The sequence below is a fragment of the Telmatherina bonti genome (genome assembly GCF_933228915.1).
Source record: "Telmatherina bonti genome assembly, chromosome: 13".
In the NCBI taxonomy this organism is placed as follows: domain Eukaryota; kingdom Metazoa; phylum Chordata; class Actinopteri; order Atheriniformes; family Telmatherinidae; genus Telmatherina; species Telmatherina bonti.
The window spans coordinates 752716-770976 of record NC_136611.1 but is presented as its reverse complement, the minus strand read 5'-3'; the positions used below and the strand labels follow the sequence as shown (position 1 = coordinate 770976).

Below are 18261 nucleotides of genomic sequence, written 5' to 3'. Positions count from 1 at the left end.
GGGAGATTCTCATGGTGATGAGGTGGAAGGGGAGATTCTCATCATGATGAGGTGGAACGGGAGATTCTCATGATGATGAGGTGGAACAGGAGATTCTCATCATGATGATGTAGAACGGGAGATTCTCATGGTGATGAGGTGGAACGGGAGATTCTCATGGTGATGAGGTGGAACGGGAGATTCTCATCATGATGAGGTGGAACGGGAGATTCTCATGGTGATGAGGTGGAACAGGAGATTCTCATGGTGATGAGGTGGAACGGGAGATTCTCATGGTGATGAGGTGGAACGGGAGATTCTCATCATGATGAGGTGGAACAGGAGATTCTCATGGTGATGAGGTGGAACGGGAGATTCTCATGGTGATGAGGTGGAACGGGAGATTCTCATGGTGATGAGGTGGAACGGGAGATTCTCATCATGATGAGGTGGAACAGGAGATTCTCATCATGATGATGTAGAACGGGAGATTCTCATGGTGATGAGGTGGAACGGGAGATTCTCATCATGATGAGGTGGAACGGGAGATTCTCATCATGATGATGTAGAACGGGAGATTCTCATGGTGATGAGGTGGAACGGGAGATTCTCATGGTGATGAGGTGGAACGGGAGATTCTCATGGTGATGAGGTGGAACGGGAGATTCTCATCATGATGATGTAGAACGGGAGATTCTCATGGTGATGAGGTGGAACGGGAGATTCTCATCATGATGAGGTGGAACGGGAGATTCTCATGGTGATGAGGTGGAACGGGAGATTCTCATGGTGATGAGGTGGAACGGGAGATTCTCATCATGATGAGGTGGAACGGGAGATTCTCATCATGATGATGTGGAACGGGAGATTCTCATGGTGATGAGGTGGAACGGGAGATTCTCATCATGATGATGTGGAACGGGAGATTCTCATCATGATGAGGTGGAACGGGAGATTCTCATCATGATGATGTGGAACGGGAGATTGTCATGGTGATGAGGTGGAACGGGAGATTCTCATGGTGATGAGGTGGAACAGGAGATTCTCATGGTGATGAGGTGGAACGGGAGATTCTCATGGCGATGAGGTGGAACGGGAGATTCTCATGGCGATGAGGTGGAACGGGAGATTCTCATGGCGATGAGGTGGAACGGGAGATTCTCATGGCGATGAGGTGGAACGGGAGATTCTCATGGTGATGAGGTGGAACGGGAGATTCTCATGGTGATGAGGTGGAACGGGAGATTCTCATGGTGATGAGGTGGAACAGGAGATTCTCATCTTGATGATGTAGAACGGGAGATTCTCATGGTGATGAGGTGGAACGGGAGATTCTCATGGTGATGAGGTGGAACGGGAGATTCTCATGGTGATGAGGTGGAACGGGAGATTCTCATGATGATGAGGTGGAACGGGAGATTCTCATGGTGATGAGGTGGAACGGGAGATTCTCATGATGATGAGGTGGAACGGGAGATTCTCATCATGATGAGGTGGAACAGGAGATTCTCATCATGATGATGTAGAACGGGAGATTCTCATGGTGATGAGGTGGAACGGGAGATTCTCATGGTGATGAGGTGGAACGGGAGATTCTCATGGTGATGAGGTGGAACGGGAGATTCTCATGATGATGAGGTGGAACGGGAGATTCTCATCATGATGATGTGGAACATGGAGATTCTCATCATGATGAGGTGGAACGGGAGATTCTCATGGTGATGAGGTGGAACGGGAGATTCTCATGGTGATGAGGTGGAACGGGAGATTCTCATGGTGATGAGGTGGAACGGGAGATTCTCATCATGATGAGGTGGAACGGGAGATTCTCATCATGATGATGTGGAACGGGAGATTCTCATGGTGATGAGGTGGAACGGGAGATTCTCATCATGATGATGTGGAACGGGAGATTCTCATCATGATGAGGTGGAACGGGAGATTCTCATCATGATGATGTGGAACGGGAGATTGTCATGGTGATGAGGTGGAACGGGAGATTCTCATCATGATGAGGTGGAACAGGAGATTCTCATCATGATGATGTAGAACGGGAGATTCTCATGGTGATGAGGTGGAACGGGAGATTCTCATGGTGATGAGGTGGAACGGGAGATTCTCATGGTGATGAGGTGGAACGGGAGATTCTCATCATGATGAGGTGGAACGGGAGATTCTCATCATGATGATGTGGAACGGGAGATTCTCATGGTGATGAGGTGGAACGGGAGATTCTCATCATGATGATGTGGAACGGGAGATTCTCATCATGATGAGGTGGAACGGGAGATTCTCATCATGATGATGTGGAACGGGAGATTGTCATGGTGATGAGGTGGAACGGGAGATTCTCATGGTGATGAGGTGGAACAGGAGATTCTCATGGTGATGAGGTGGAACGGGAGATTCTCATGGCGATGAGGTGGAACGGGAGATTCTCATGGCGATGAGGTGGAACGGGAGATTCTCATGGCGATGAGGTGGAACGGGAGATTCTCATGGCGATGAGGTGGAACGGGAGATTCTCATGGTGATGAGGTGGAACGGGAGATTCTCATGGTGATGAGGTGGAACGGGAGATTCTCATGGTGATGAGGTGGAACAGGAGATTCTCATCTTGATGATGTAGAACGGGAGATTCTCATGGTGATGAGGTGGAACGGGAGATTCTCATGGTGATGAGGTGGAACGGGAGATTCTCATGGTGATGAGGTGGAACGGGAGATTCTCATGATGATGAGGTGGAACGGGAGATTCTCATGGTGATGAGGTGGAACGGGAGATTCTCATGATGATGAGGTGGAACGGGAGATTCTCATCATGATGAGGTGGAACAGGAGATTCTCATCATGATGATGTAGAACGGGAGATTCTCATGGTGATGAGGTGGAACGGGAGATTCTCATGGTGATGAGGTGGAACGGGAGATTCTCATGGTGATGAGGTGGAACGGGAGATTCTCATGATGATGAGGTGGAACGGGAGATTCTCATCATGATGATGTGGAACATGGAGATTCTCATCATGATGAGGTGGAACGGGAGATTCTCATGGTGATGAGGTGGAACGGGAGATTCTCATGATGATGTAGAACGGGAGATTCTCATGGTGATGAGGTGGAACGGGAGATTCTCATGGTGATGAGGTGGAACGGGAGATTCTCATGGTGATGAGGTGGAACGGGAGATTCTCATCATGATGAGGTGGAACGGGAGATTCTCATCATGATGATGTGGAACGGGAGATTCTCATGGTGATGAGGTGGAACGGGAGATTCTCATCATGATGAGGTGGAACGGGAGATTCTCATGTGATGAGGTGGAACGGGAGATTCTCATGGTGATGAGGTGGAACGGGAGATTCTCATCATGATGATGTGGAACGGGAAATTGTCATGGTGATGAGGTGGAACGGGAGATTCTCATGGTGATGAGGTGGAACAGGAGATTCTCATGGTGATGAGGTGGAACGGGAGATTCTCATGGCGATGAGGTGGAACGGGAGATTCTCATGGCGATGAGGTGGAACGGGAGATTCTCATGGCGATGAGGTGGAACGGGAGATTCTCATGGCGATGAGGTGGAACGGGAGATTCTCATGGCGATGAGGTGGAACGGGAGATTCTCATGGCGATGAGGTGGAACGGGAGATTCTCATGGTGATGAGGTGGAACAGGAGATTCTCATCTTGATGATGTAGAACGGGAGATTCTCATGGTGATGAGGTGGAACGGGAGATTCTCATGGTGATGAGGTGGAACGGGAGATTCTCATGGTGATGAGGTGGAACGGGAGATTCTCATGATGATGAGGTGGAACGGGAGATTCTCATGGTGATGAGGTGGAACGGGAGATTCTCATGATGATGAGGTGGAACGGGAGATTCTCATCATGATGAGGTGGAACAGGAGATTCTCATCATGATGATGTAGAACGGGAGATTCTCATGGTGATGAGGTGGAACGGGAGATTCTCATGGTGATGAGGTGGAACGGGAGATTCTCATGGTGATGAGGTGGAACGGGAGATTCTCATGATGATGAGGTGGAACGGGAGATTCTCATCATGATGATGTGGAACAGGAGATTCTCATGGTGATGAGGTGGAACGGGAGATTCTCATGGTGATGAGGTGGAACGGGAGATTCTCATGGTGATGAGGTGGAACGGGAGATTCTCATGGTGATGAGGTGGAACGGGAGATTCTCATGGTGATGAGGTGGAACGGGAGATTCTCATCATGATGAGGTGGAATGGGAGATTCTCATGGTGATGAGGTGGAACGGGAGATTCTCATGGTGATGAGGTGGAACGGGAGATTCTCATCATGATGAGGTGGAATGGGAGATTCTCATGGTGATGAGGTGGAACGGGAGATTCTCATGGTGATGAGGTGGAACGGGAGATTCTCATCATGATGAGGTGGAATGGGAGATTCTCATGGTGATGAGGTGGAACGGGAGATTCTCATGGTGATGAGGTGGAACGGGAGATTCTCATGGTGATGAGGTGGAACGGGAGATTCTCATCATGATGATGTAGAACGGGAGATTCTCATGGTGATGAGGTGGAACGGGAGATTCTCATCATGATGATGTAGAACGGGAGATTCTCATGGTGATGAGGTGGAACGGGAGATTCTCATGGTGATGAGGTGGAACGGGAGATTCTCATGGTGATGAGGTGGAACGGGAGATTCTCATCATGATGATGTGGAACGGGAGATTCTCATGGTGATGAGGTGGAACGGGAGATTCTCATGGTGATGAGGTGGAACGGGAGATTCTCATGGTGATGAGGTGGAACGGGAGATTGTCATAGTGATGAGGTGGAACGGGAGATTCTCATGGTGATGAGGTGGAACGGGAGATTCTCATGGTGATGAGGTGGAACGGGAGATTCTCATGGTGATGAGGTGGAACGGGAGATTCTCATGGTGATGAGGTGGAACGGGAGATTCTCATGGTGATGAGGTGGAACGGGAGATTCTCATGGTGATGAGGTGGAACGGGAGATTCTCATGGTGATGAGGTGGAACGGCAGATTCTCATCATGATGAGGTGGAATGGGAGATTCTCATGGTGATGAGGTGGAACGGGAGATTCTCATGGTGATGAGGTGGAACGGGAGATTCTCATCATGATGAGGTGGAATGGGAGATTCTCATGGTGATGAGGTGGAACGGGAGATTCTCATGGTGATGAGGTGGAACGGGAGATTCTCATCATGATGAGGTGGAATGGGAGATTCTCATGGTGATGAGGTGGAACGGGAGATTCTCATGGTGATGAGGTGGAACGGGAGATTCTCATGGTGATGAGGTGGAACGGGAGATTCTCATGGTGATGAGGTGGAACGGGAGATTCTCATGGTGATGAGGTGGAACGGGAGATTCTCATGGTGATGATGTAGAACGGGAGATTCTCATGGTGATGAGGTGGAACGGGAGATTCTCATGGTGATGAGGTGGAACGGGAGATTCTCATGGTGATGAGGTGGAACGGGAGATTCTCATCATGATGAGGTGGAACGGGAGATTCTCATCATGATGATGTGGAACGGGAGATTCTCATGGTGATGAGGTGGAACGGGAGATTCTCATGGTGATGAGGTGGAACGGGAGATTCTCATGGTGATGAGGTGGAACGGGAGATTCTCATCATGATGAGGTGGAACGGGAGATTCTCATGGTGATGAGGTGGAACGGGAGATTCTCATGGTGATGAGGTGGAACGGGAGATTCTCATGGTGATGAGATGGAATGGGAGATTCTCATGGTGATGAGGTGGAACGGGAGATTCTCATGGTGATGAGGTGGAACGGGAGATTCTCATGGTGATGAGGTGGAACGGGAGATTCTCATGGCGATGATGTAGAACGGGAGATTCTCATGGTGATGAGGTGGAATGGGAGATTCTCATGGTGATGAGGTGGAACGGGAGATTCTCATCATGATGAGGTGGAATGGGAGATTCTCATGGTGATGAGGTGGAACGGGAGATTCTCATGGTGATGAGGTGGAACGGGAGATTCTCATCATGATGATGTGGAATGGGAGATTCTCATGGTGATGAGGTGGAACGGGAGATTCTCATGGTGATGAGGTGGAACGGGAGATTCTCATGGTGATGAGGTGGAACGGGAGATTCTCATGGTGATGAGGTGGAACGGGAGATTCTCATGGTGATGAGGTGGAACGGGAGATTCTCATGGTGATGAGGTGAAACGGGAGATTCTCATGGTGATGAGGTGGAACGGGAGATTCTCATGGTGATGAGGTGGAACCGGAGATTCTCATCATGATGAGGTGGAACGGGAGATTCTCATCATGATGATGTGGAACGGGAGATTCTCATGGTGATGAGGTGGAACGGGAGATTCTCATGGTGATGAGGTGGAACGGGAAATTGTCATGGTGATGAGGTGGAACGGGAGATTCTCATGGTGATGAGGTCGAACGGGAGATTCTCATGGTGATGAGGTGGAACGGGAGATTCTCATGGTGATGAGGTGGAACGGGAGATTCTCATGGTGATGAGGTGGAACGGGAGATTCTCATGGCGATGATGTAGAACGGGAGATTCTCATGGTGATGAGGTGGAATGGGAGATTCTCATGGTGATGAGGTGGAACGGGAGATTCTCATCATGATGAGGTGGAACGGGAGATTCTCATGGTGATGAGGTGGAACGGGAGATTCTCATGGTGATGAGGTGGAACGGGAGATTCTCATGGTGATGAGGTGGAACGGGAGATTCTCATCATGATGAGGTGGAATGGGAGATTCTCATGGTGATGAGGTGGAACGGGAGATTCTCATGGTGATGAGGTGGAACGGGAGATTCTCATGGTGATGAGGTGGAACGGGAGATTCTCATGGTGATGAGGTGGAACGGGAGATTCTCATGGTGATGAGGTGGAACGGGAGATTCTCATGGTGATGAGGTGAAACGGGAGATTCTCATGGTGATGAGGTGGAACGGGAGATTCTCATGGTGATGAGGTGGAACCGGAGATTCTCATCATGATGAGGTGGAACGGGAGATTCTCATCATGATGATGTGGAACGGGAGATTCTCATGGTGATGAGGTGGAACGGGAGATTCTCATGGTGATGAGGTGGAACGGGAGATTCTCATCATGATGAGGTGGAATGGGAGATTCTCATGGTGATGAGGTGGAACGGGAGATTCTCATGGTGATGAGGTGGAACGGGAGATTCTCATGGTGATGAGGTGGAACGGGAGATTCTCATGGTGATGAGGTGGAACGGGAGATTCTCATGGTGATGAGGTGGAACGGGAGATTCTCATGGTGATGAGGTGGAACGGGAGATTCTCGTGGTGATGAGGTGGAACGGGAGATTCCCATGGTGATGAGGTGGAACGGGAGATTCTCATGGTGATGAGGTGGAACGGGAGATTCTCATGGTGATGAGGTGGAACGGGAGATTCTCATGGTGATGAGGTGGAACGGGAGATTCTCATGGTGATGAGGTGGAACGGGAGATTCTCATGGTGATGAGGTGGAACGGGAGATTCTCATGGTGATGAGGTGGAACGGGAGATTCTCATCATGATGAGGTGGAACGGGAGATTCTCATGGTGATGAGGTGGAACGGGAGATTCTCATGGTGATGAGGTGGAACGGGAGATTCTCGTGGTGATGAGGTGGAACGGGAGATTCTCATGGTGATGAGGTGGAACGGGAGATTCTCATGGTGATGAGGTGGAACGGGAGATTCTCATGGTGATGAGGTGGAACGGGAGATTCTCATGGTGATGAGGTGGAACGGGAGATTCTCATGGTGATGAGGTGGAACGGGAGATTCTCATGGTGATGAGGTGGAACGGGAGATTGTCATGGTGATGAGGTGGAACGGGAGATTCTCATGGTGATGAGGTCGAACGGGAGATTCTCATGGTGATGAGGTGGAACGGGAGATTCTCATGGTGATGAGGTGGAACGGGAGATTCTCATGGTGATGAGGTGGAACGGGAGATTCTCATGGTGATGAGGTGGAACGGGAGATTCTCATGGTGATGAGGTGGAACGGGAGATTCTCATGGTGATGAGGTGGAACGGGAGATTCTCATCATGATGAGGTGGAATGGGAGATTCTCATGGTGATGAGGTGGAACGGGAGATTCTCATGGTGATGAGGTGGAACGGGAGATTCTCATCATGATGAGGTGGAATGGGAGATTCTCATGGTGATGAGGTGGAACGGGAGATTCTCATGGTGATGAGGTGGAACGGGAGATTCTCATCATGATGAGGTGGAATGGGAGATTCTCATGGTGATGAGGTGGAACGGGAGATTCTCATGGTGATGAGGTGGAACGGGAGATTCTCATGGTGATGAGGTGGAACGGGAGATTCTCATGGTGATGAGGTGGAACGGGAGATTCTCATGGTGATGAGGTGGAACGGGAGATTCTCATCATGATGATGTAGAACGGGAGATTCTCATGGTGATGAGGTGGAACGGGAGATTCTCATGGTGATGAGGTGGAACGGGAGATTCTCATGGTGATGAGGTGGAACGGGAGATTCTCATCATGATGATGTGGAACGGGAGATTCTCATCATGATGATGTGGAACGGGAGATTCTCATGGTGATGAGGTGGAACGGGAGATTCTCATGGTGATGAGGTGGAACGGGAGATTCTCATGGTGATGAGGTGGAACGGGAGATTGTCATGGTGATGAGGTGGAACGGGAGATTCTCATGGTGATGAGGTGGAACGGGAGATTCTCATGGTGATGAGGTGGAACGGGAGATTCTCATGGTGATGAGGTGGAACGGGAGATTCTCATGGCGATGATGTAGAACGGGAGATTCTCATGGTGATGAGGTGGAATGGGAGATTCTCATGGTGATGAGGTGGAACGGGAGATTCTCATCATGATGAGGTGGAATGGGAGATTCTCATGGTGATGAGGTGGAACGGGAGATTCTCATGGTGATGAGGTGGAACGGGAGATTCTCATCATGATGAGGTGGAATGGGAGATTCTCATGGTGATGAGGTGGAACGGGAGATTCTCATGGTGATGAGGTGGAACGGGAGATTCTCATGGTGATGAGGTGGAACGGGAGATTCTCATGGTGATGAGGTGGAACGGGAGATTCTCATGGTGATGAGGTGGAACGGGAGATTCTCATCATGATGATGTAGAACGGGAGATTCTCATGGTGATGAGGTGGAACGGGAGATTCCCATGGTGATGAGGTGGAACGGGAGATTCTCATGGTGATGAGGTGGAACGGGAGATTCTCATGGTGATGAGGTGGAACGGGAGATTCTCATGGTGATGAGGTGGAACGGGAGATTCTCATGGTGATGAGGTGAAACGGGAGATTCTCATGGTGATGAGGTGGAACGGGAGATTCTCATGGTGATGAGGTGGAACCGGAGATTCTCATCATGATGAGGTGGAACGGGAGATTCTCATCATGATGATGTGGAACGGGAGATTCTCATGGTGATGAGGTGGAACGGGAGATTCTCATGGTGATGAGGTGGAACGGGAGATTCTCATGGTGATGAGGTGGAACGGGAGATTCTCATGGTGATGAGGTGGAACGGGAGATTGTCATGGTGATGAGGTGGAACGGGAGATTCTCATGGTGATGAGGTCGAACGGGAGATTCTCATGGTGATGAGGTGGAACGGGAGATTCTCATCGTGATGAGGTGGAACGGGAGATTCTCATGGTGATGAGGTGGAACGGGAGATTCTCATGGTGATGAGGTGGAACGGGAGATTCTCATCGTGATGAGGTGGAACGGGAGATTCTCATGGTGATGAGGTGGAACGGGAGATTCTCATGGTGATGAGGTGGAACGGGAGATTCTCATGGTGATGAGGTGGAACGGGAGATTCTCATGGTGATGAGGTGGAACGGGAGATTCTCATCATGATGAGGTGGAACGGGAGATTCTCATGGTGATGAGGTGGAACGGGAGATTCTCATGGTGATGAGGTGGAACGGGAGATTCTCGTGGTGATGAGGTGGAACGGGAGATTCTCATGGTGATGAGGTGGAACGGGAGATTCTCATGGTGATGAGGTGGAACGGGAGATTCTCATCATGATGAGGTGGAACGGGAGATTCTCATGGTGATGAGGTGGAACGGGAGATTCTCATGGTGATGAGGTGGAACGGGAGATTCTCATGGTGATGAGATGGAACGGGAGATTCTCATCATGATGAGGTGGAACGGGAGATTCTCATGGTGATGAGGTGGAACGGGAGATTCTCATGGTGATGAGGTGGAACGGGAGATTCTCATCATGATGAGGTGGAACGGGAGATTCTCATGGTGATGAGGTGGAACGGGAGATTCTCATGGTGATGAGGTGGAACGGGAGATTCTCATGGTGATGAGGTGGAACGGGAGATTCTCGTGGTGATGAGGTGGAACGGGAGATTCTCATGGTGATGAGGTGGAACGGGAGATTCTCATGGTGACGAGGTGGAACGGGAGATTCTCATGGTGATGAGGTGGAACGGGAGATTCTCATGGTGACGAGGTGGAACGGGAGATTCTCATGGTGATGAGGTGGAACGGGAGATTCTCATGGTGATGAGGTGGAACGGGAGATTCTCATGGTGATGAGGTGGAACGGGAGATTCTCATCATGATGAGGTGGAACGGGAGATTCTCATGGTGATGAGGTGGAACGGGAGATTCTCATGGTGATGAGGTGGAACGGGAGATTCTCATCATGATGAGGTGGAACGGGAGATTCTCATGGTGATGAGGTGGAACGGGAGATTCTCTTGGTGATGAGGTGGAACGGGAGATTCTCATGGTGATGAGGTGGAACGGGAGATTCTCATCATGATGAGGTGGAACGGGAGATTCTCATGGTGATGAGGTGGAACGGGAGATTCTCATGGTGATGAGGTGGAACGGGAGATTCTCGTGGTGATGAGGTGGAACGGGAGATTCTCATGGTGATGAGGTGGAACGGGAGATTCTCATCATGATGAGGTGGAACGGGAGATTCTCATGGTGATGAGGTGGAACGGGAGATTCTCATGGTGATGAGGTGGAACGGGAGATTCTCGTGGTGATGAGGTGGAACGGGAGATTCTCATGGTGATGAGGTGGAACGGGAGATTCTCATGGTGATGAGGTGGAACGGGAGATTCTCATCATGATGAGGTGGAACGGGAGATTCTCATGGTGATGAGGTGGAACGGGAGATTCTCATGGTGATGAGGTGGAACGGGAGATTCTCATGGTGATGAGGTGGAACGGGAGATTCTCATCATGATGAGGTGGAACGGGAGATTCTCATGGTGATGAGGTGGAACGGGAGATTCTCATGGTGATGAGGTGGAACGGGAGATTCTCATCATGATGAGGTGGAACGGGAGATTCTCATGGTGATGAGGTGGAACGGGAGATTGTCATGGTGATGAGGTGGAACGGGAGATTCTCATGGTGACGAGGTGGAACGGGAGATTCTCATGGTGATGAGGTGGAACGGGAGATTGTCATGGTGATGAGGTGGAACGGGAGATTCTCATGGTGACGAGGTGGAACGGGAGATTGTCATGGTGATGAGGTGGAACGGGAGATTCTCATGGTGATGAGGTGGAACGGGAGATTCTCGTGGTGATGAGGTGGAACGGGAGATTCTCATGGTGATGAGGTGGAACGGGAGATTCTCATGGTGACGAGGTGGAACGGGAGATTCTCATGGTGATGAGGTGGAACGGGAGATTCTCATGGTGACGAGGTGGAACGGGAGATTCTCATGGTGATGAGGTGGAACGGGAGATTCTCATGGTGATGAGGTGGAACGGGAGATTCTCATGGTGATGAGGTGGAACGGGAGATTCTCATGGTGATGAGGTGGAACGGGAGATTCTCATGGTGATGAGGTGGAACGGGAGATTCTCATCATGATGAGGTGGAACGGGAGATTCTCATGGTGATGAGGTGGAACGGGAGATTCTCATGGTGATGAGGTGGAACGGGAGATTCTCATCATGATGAGGTGGAACGGGAGATTCTCGTGGTGATGAGGTGGAACGGGAGATTCTCATGGTGATGAGGTGGAACGGGAGATTCTCATCATGATGAGGTGGAACGGGAGATTCTCATGGTGATGAGGTGGAACGGGAGATTCTCATGGTGATGAGGTGGAACGGGAGATTCTCGTGGTGATGAGGTGGAACGGGAGATTCTCATGGTGATGAGGTAGAACGGGAGATTCTCATGGTGATGAGGTGGAACGGGAGATTCTCATCATGATGAGGTGGAACGGGAGATTCTCATGGTGATGAGGTGGAACGGGAGATTCTCATGGTGATGAGGTGGAACGGGAGATTCTCATGGTGATGAGGTGGAACGGGAGATTCTCATCATGATGAGGTGGAATGGGAGATTCTCATGGTGATGAGGTGGAACGGGAGATTCTCATGGTGATGAGGTGGAACGGGAGATTCTCATCATGATGAGGTGGAACGGGAGATTCTCTTGGTGATGAGGTGGAACGGGAGATTCTCATGGTGATGAGGTGGAACGGGAGATTCTCATGGTGATGAGGTGGAACGGGAGATTCTCGTGGTGACGAGGTGGAACGGGAGATTCTCATGGTGATGAGGTGGAACGGGAGATTCTCATGGTGACGAGGTGGAACGGGAGATTCTCATGGTGATGAGGTGGAACGGGAGATTCTCATGGTGATGAGGTGGAACGGGAGATTCTCATCATGATGAGGTGGAACGGGAGATTCTCATGGTGATGAGGTGGAACGGGAGATTCTCATGGTGATGAGGTGGAACGGGAGATTCTCATCATGATGAGGTGGAACGGGAGATTCTCATGGTGATGAGGTGGAACGGGAGATTCTCATGGTGATGAGGTGGAACGGGAGATTCTCATGGTGATGAGGTGGAACGGGAGATTCTCGTGGTGATGAGGTGGAACGGGAGATTCTCATGGTGATGAGGTGGAACGGGAGATTCTCATGGTGACGAGGTGGAACGGGAGATTCTCGTGGTGATGAGGTGGAACGGGAGATTCTCATGGTGATGAGGTGGAACGGGAGATTCTCATGGTGACGAGGTGGAACGGGAGATTCTCATGGTGATGAGGTGGAACGGGAGATTCTCATGGTGACGAGGTGGAACGGGAGATTCTCATGGTGATGAGGTGGAACGGGAGATTCTCATGGTGATGAGGTGGAACGGGAGATTCTCATCATGATGAGGTGGAACGGGAGATTCTCATGGTGATGAGGTGGAACGGGAGATTCTCATGGTGATGAGGTGGAACGGGAGATTCTCATGGTGATGAGGTGGAACGGGAGATTGTCATGGTGATGAGGTGGAACGGGAGATTCTCATGGTGATGAGGTGGAACGGGAGATTCTCATGGTGATGAGGTGGAACGGGAGATTCTCATCATGATGAGGTGGAACGGGAGATTCTCATGGTGATGAGGTGGAACGGGAGATTCTCATGGTGATGAGGTGGAACGGGAGATTCTCATGGTGATGAGGTGGAACGGGAGATTCTCATCATGATGAGGTGGAACGGGAGATTCTCATGGTGATGAGGTGGAACGGGAGATTCTCATGGTGATGAGGTGGAACGGGAGATTCTCATGGTGATGAGGTGGAACGGGAGATTCTCATGGTGATGAGGTGGAACGGGAGATTCTCATGGTGATGAGGTGGAACGGGAGATTCTCATCATGATGAGGTGGAACGGGAGATTCTCATGGTGATGAGGTGGAACGGGAGATTCTCATGGTGATGAGGTGGAACGGGAGATTCTCATGGTGATGAGGTGGAACGGGAGATTCTCGTGGTGATGAGGTGGAACGGGAGATTCTCATGGTGATGAGGTGGAACGGGAGATTCTCATGGTGACGAGGTGGAACGGGAGATTCTCGTGGTGATGAGGTGGAACGGGAGATTCTCATGGTGATGAGGTGGAACGGGAGATTCTCATGGTGACGAGGTGGAACGGGAGATTCTCATGGTGATGAGGTGGAACGGGAGATTCTCATGGTGACGAGGTGGAACGGGAGATTCTCATGGTGATGAGGTGGAACGGGAGATTCTCATCATGATGAGGTGGAACGGGAGATTCTCATGGTGATGAGGTGGAACGGGAGATTCTCATGGTGATGAGGTGGAACGGGAGATTCTCATGGTGATGAGGTGGAACGGGAGATTGTCATGGTGATGAGGTGGAACGGGAGATTCTCATGGTGATGAGGTGGAACGGGAGATTCTCATGGTGATGAGGTGGAACGGGAGATTCTCATCATGATGAGGTGGAACGGGAGATTCTCATGGTGATGAGGTGGAACGGGAGATTCTCATGGTGATGAGGTGGAACGGGAGATTCTCATGGTGATGAGGTGGAACGGGAGATTCTCATCATGATGAGGTGGAACGGGAGATTCTCATGGTGATGAGGTGGAACGGGAGATTCTCATGGTGATGAGGTGGAACGGGAGATTCTCATGGTGATGAGGTGGAACGGGAGATTCTCATGGTGATGAGGTGGAACGGGAGATTCTCGTGGTGATGAGGTGGAACGGGAGATTCTCGTGGTGATGAGGTGGAACGGGAGATTCTCATGGTGATGAGGTGGAACGGGAGATTCTCGTGGTGATGTGGTGGAACGGGAGATTCTCATGGTGATGAGGTGGAACGGGAGATACTCATGGTGATGAGGTGGAATGGGAGATACTCGTGGTGATGAGGTGGAACGGGAGATTCTCGTGGTGATGTGGTGGAACGGGAGATTCTCATGGTGATGAGGTGGAACGGGAGATACTCATGGTGATGAGGTGGAACGGGAGGTTCTCATGGTGATGAGGTGGAACGGGAGATTCTCATGGTGATGAGGTGGAACGGGAGATTCTCATGGTGATGAGGTGGAACGGGAGATACTCATGGTGATGAGGTGGAATGGGAGATACTCGTGGTGATGAGGTGGAACGGGAGATTCTCGTGGTGATGTGGTGGAACGGGAGATACTCATGGTGATGAGGTGGAACGGGAGATACTCATGGTGATGAGGTGGAACGGGAGGTTCTCATGGTGATGAGGTGGAACGGGAGATTCTCATGGTGATGAGGTGGAACGGGAGATACTCATGGTGATGAGGTGGAACGGGAGGTTCTCATGGTGATGAGGTGGAACGGGAGATTCTCGTGGTGATGTGGTGGAACGGGAGATTCTCATGGTGATGAGGTGGAACGGGAGATACTCATGGTGATGAGGTGGAACGGGAGATTTATTTGTATATCTGGTGTTTCACTGTTTACATCCTGGTATTGTGAACATGCATATCATCCGGTGAAGACCCAGAAGGTGGTACGTACTGATGTTGGGTGCAGCAGCTACATCAGGACGATGGTAGACAGTTGATTTATGGGTGTTGGGAGGTCAATCATCAGTCAGGCATTTGTCATGTCCCACCAGCAGGCTCCCTAATTGGAGCCTCGAGGGGAAAAGTTGCAACAATGAGGGATTCTGTTTACATCGGTTCAGCTTCAGCCTCTGAAAGGGCTTTTCGCTTGCTGGCTGGTTGAATTGCTTCACACTTTGTCCTTCTGAGAGAGAAGGAGTAAAACAGAACAGGCTGCCATGCTGAAAACTCTGCGTCCCGTTTACTTTTTGTGCACGATGGGAAGAATGTGCTCTGCAGCTTCCCTCCCTTCCAGCCAGAGAGCCGTTGGGCGGTTTGGGTCCGAAGATCTTTAGTTTGGTCTGCATGGAGCGCTAGCTTCCAGAAGCCTGGGAGACTCCTGACATGAGTGGATTATTCTTCATTCAGCTGAATCTCAGCAGCCACTAGAATATCATTTAGAATTGGCTTTAAGCTCGTTGTTCTGACAAACAGGAGGTATGATTAGAAATGTCTTGTCCCATCTGGTTGCCCCCCACCCCCCACTGCAGAAAGCCCGCCTTGCTTTACTCGAGAGGAGGGAGGTGTTCATGATGGTTAAACTGCGGTGAATTCAATTAAATTCAATTCAACTTTATTTATATAGCGTCAAATCACGGCAATGCCATCTCAAGACGCTTTACAGGCAGAGGGGAAAACATAATGAAGGCCAATTCATAACAGCCTATATAAGGAAACCAACAGATTGAGTTGAGTCCAACTCAATCTCCCATCCTGAGCAAGCACACTGGCGACAGTGGGAAGGAAAAAACTCCCTTTTAACAGGAAGGAAACCTCCGGCAGAACCCGGCTCAGGACAGGCAGCCATCTGCCTCTGCTGTGTGGGGGGAAGAGGACAGAAAGACAACAGACAACAGGAACTGCTACTCCCGGCCAGGGAGACCTGCTGAGACAGGAGACATACATGTTAATGATGCTACACTGTTATGGGGGCGGGGGGGGGGGGGGAGGCTCAGTGTATCAGGAAATGTCCCTCAGCAGTCTAAACCTATAGCAGCATAACTAAGGGATGCTAACCATCCCTAGCTATAGGACTTATCAAAAAGACCTATAGGTGAAGACCTTGTTGGGTCACGATGCTGCTTGTGCAACCATGAATTTCTTCCCCCAAAAGTTTGTTAAAATCAGTTTTCTGTAGTTGTAATTGCGGCTTCATCAGATCCACCTTGGGGTGCAGGCTGTAGGGGGTAAACCCCGGCACGTTGGGACCCAACGGGTCCTCACACTGGGTTGGAAAAGCAGCACCTGCTGCCTGGAGGTTCGGGTTAACGGGCAGGTGGATCTAATGATGAATGGGTTTGTTCTGCAGACAGTTCCCCTCCTGTCCCTGCTACGCCGTACTGCTGGCTTTTCTTCTGATGATGCTGATGAAGAGACAGATTTCTTTCTTGTCACACTGATGGATAAAGTCTTTTTACTTTGGTGTCAACAGAACAAGACATCATGGAGGCAGCAGGCGTGTGAGGACTGCAGCTGCTTCGGAGAGGTGGCCGTCTGCAGACCCGTCCGCTGCTCCGACCCCCACTGCGACCTGCAGAAGGTGAGACGCTTTACATCATACGATCCGACGCACCGAGACGACATGATGAAACTTCTGACCCAATGAGGCTGGGAATGTGGAGGAGGAGCAACACACACCCAGTCTAGCAGCAGGAATATCTACTTTTACACATTCCTATGGTTTTATTGCTCTTCTCCTTTAAAATAAAGAAATGAAAATAAAAATACAATCTAACAACGACCTGCTCTTCAGTTCGATTCCGACTTTTAGGTTGACGATTTTCAGAATCTATTCTTGATTTCAAACTGATTTTTTATTAATTAATTTTCCAGGTAACTTCGTTCTTCTGTCAGCGAAATTAGCAGATCTTTGTAGAAACAAAACAAAAAAACCTTTATTGCACGTCATTTTTCTTCATTTTAATTAGGAATAAACAACACAGTAACCAGATCATCATTGTGCTGCTTTTATGCTCAAGAAGTAAAAATATCAATAAAAATGAAATTTGAATATATAAATAAAATAAAAAAGTATTGTTTTATTGTTAAAGTTGGTATGAAAAAAATCCAGATTTTCTATTTTTCCATTTGATTCCCCACCCCTACAAATAAGTACCATGGATATATTTTATGATGATATATAAATAAATAATAAAAGAAATGAAAGCCTTATCCATCGGATCTGCACCTCACGCTGAACTCCCCACTTCCTCACAATGGAGCAGGTTAGGGACCGAACAACCGTTCACTTTGGTGCAGATCCAGTATATTTCCATGTAGACGTATGCAGTGCACATAACATGAAGAAATGGGCTTAAAACCCAGGTAGCGGACACCTTGTTGCCAAGGCAACAGGTGTTATATTGACTTTCTTGCGTGTCTTGGGGTAATTAACATATGTGCCAATTTCCAATGTTCTACGTCAAAGTAGACGGCTCCACATTTTTCATTTCTCTCTTTTCACTCACAAATGAACAGAAAATGACAAACTGCGTCTTGCTGCTTTCTTATCTGTTTCCCGCCACGCGCACGGCGGCCGTGCAGCAGGGAAGGCCTGCATGGCTGCCTGTCAGGTCATTTCTCTGGAAACAGACCAGCAGAGTGTGTTCTCAGTTTTCATGCATCTGTGTGACTTTTTAAGGGTGAACACTTGAGGATCCCGTCCAACGAGTGCTGTCCAGAGTGCATCTCCTGGACCGCGGGGTCCTGCCAGTACCAAGGCCTTACGTATGGAGTTAAGTCCAAACTTAAGCTCTTCTTTTTCTCCAACCTACATGCATCAGAAATCAGACTTTTATTATCAGCATGATATTTTAGCTGTTTTGATT

General features: G+C 49.7%; 1 protein-coding gene across 6 annotated transcripts in view; it reads left to right on the top strand.

Moving 5' to 3' along the window:
* The window catches only part of LOC306764394 (extracellular matrix organizing protein FRAS1-like), a 623368-nt gene that overhangs the window by 89202 nt on the left and 515905 nt on the right, over positions 1 to 18261 (top strand). For all 6 annotated transcript variants that reach the window (XR_013771547.1, XR_013771548.1, XM_079251555.1 and 3 more), the window contains exons 3-4: positions 16866 to 16973; positions 18075 to 18167. Coding sequence is in view for 4 of the 6 variants with exons in the window: in XM_079251555.1 (XP_079107681.1) it covers positions 16866 to 16973; positions 18075 to 18167 (201 nt within the window). In the remaining 2 variants the exon portion in view is untranslated. The remainder of the gene's footprint in view (positions 1 to 16865; positions 16974 to 18074; positions 18168 to 18261) is intronic.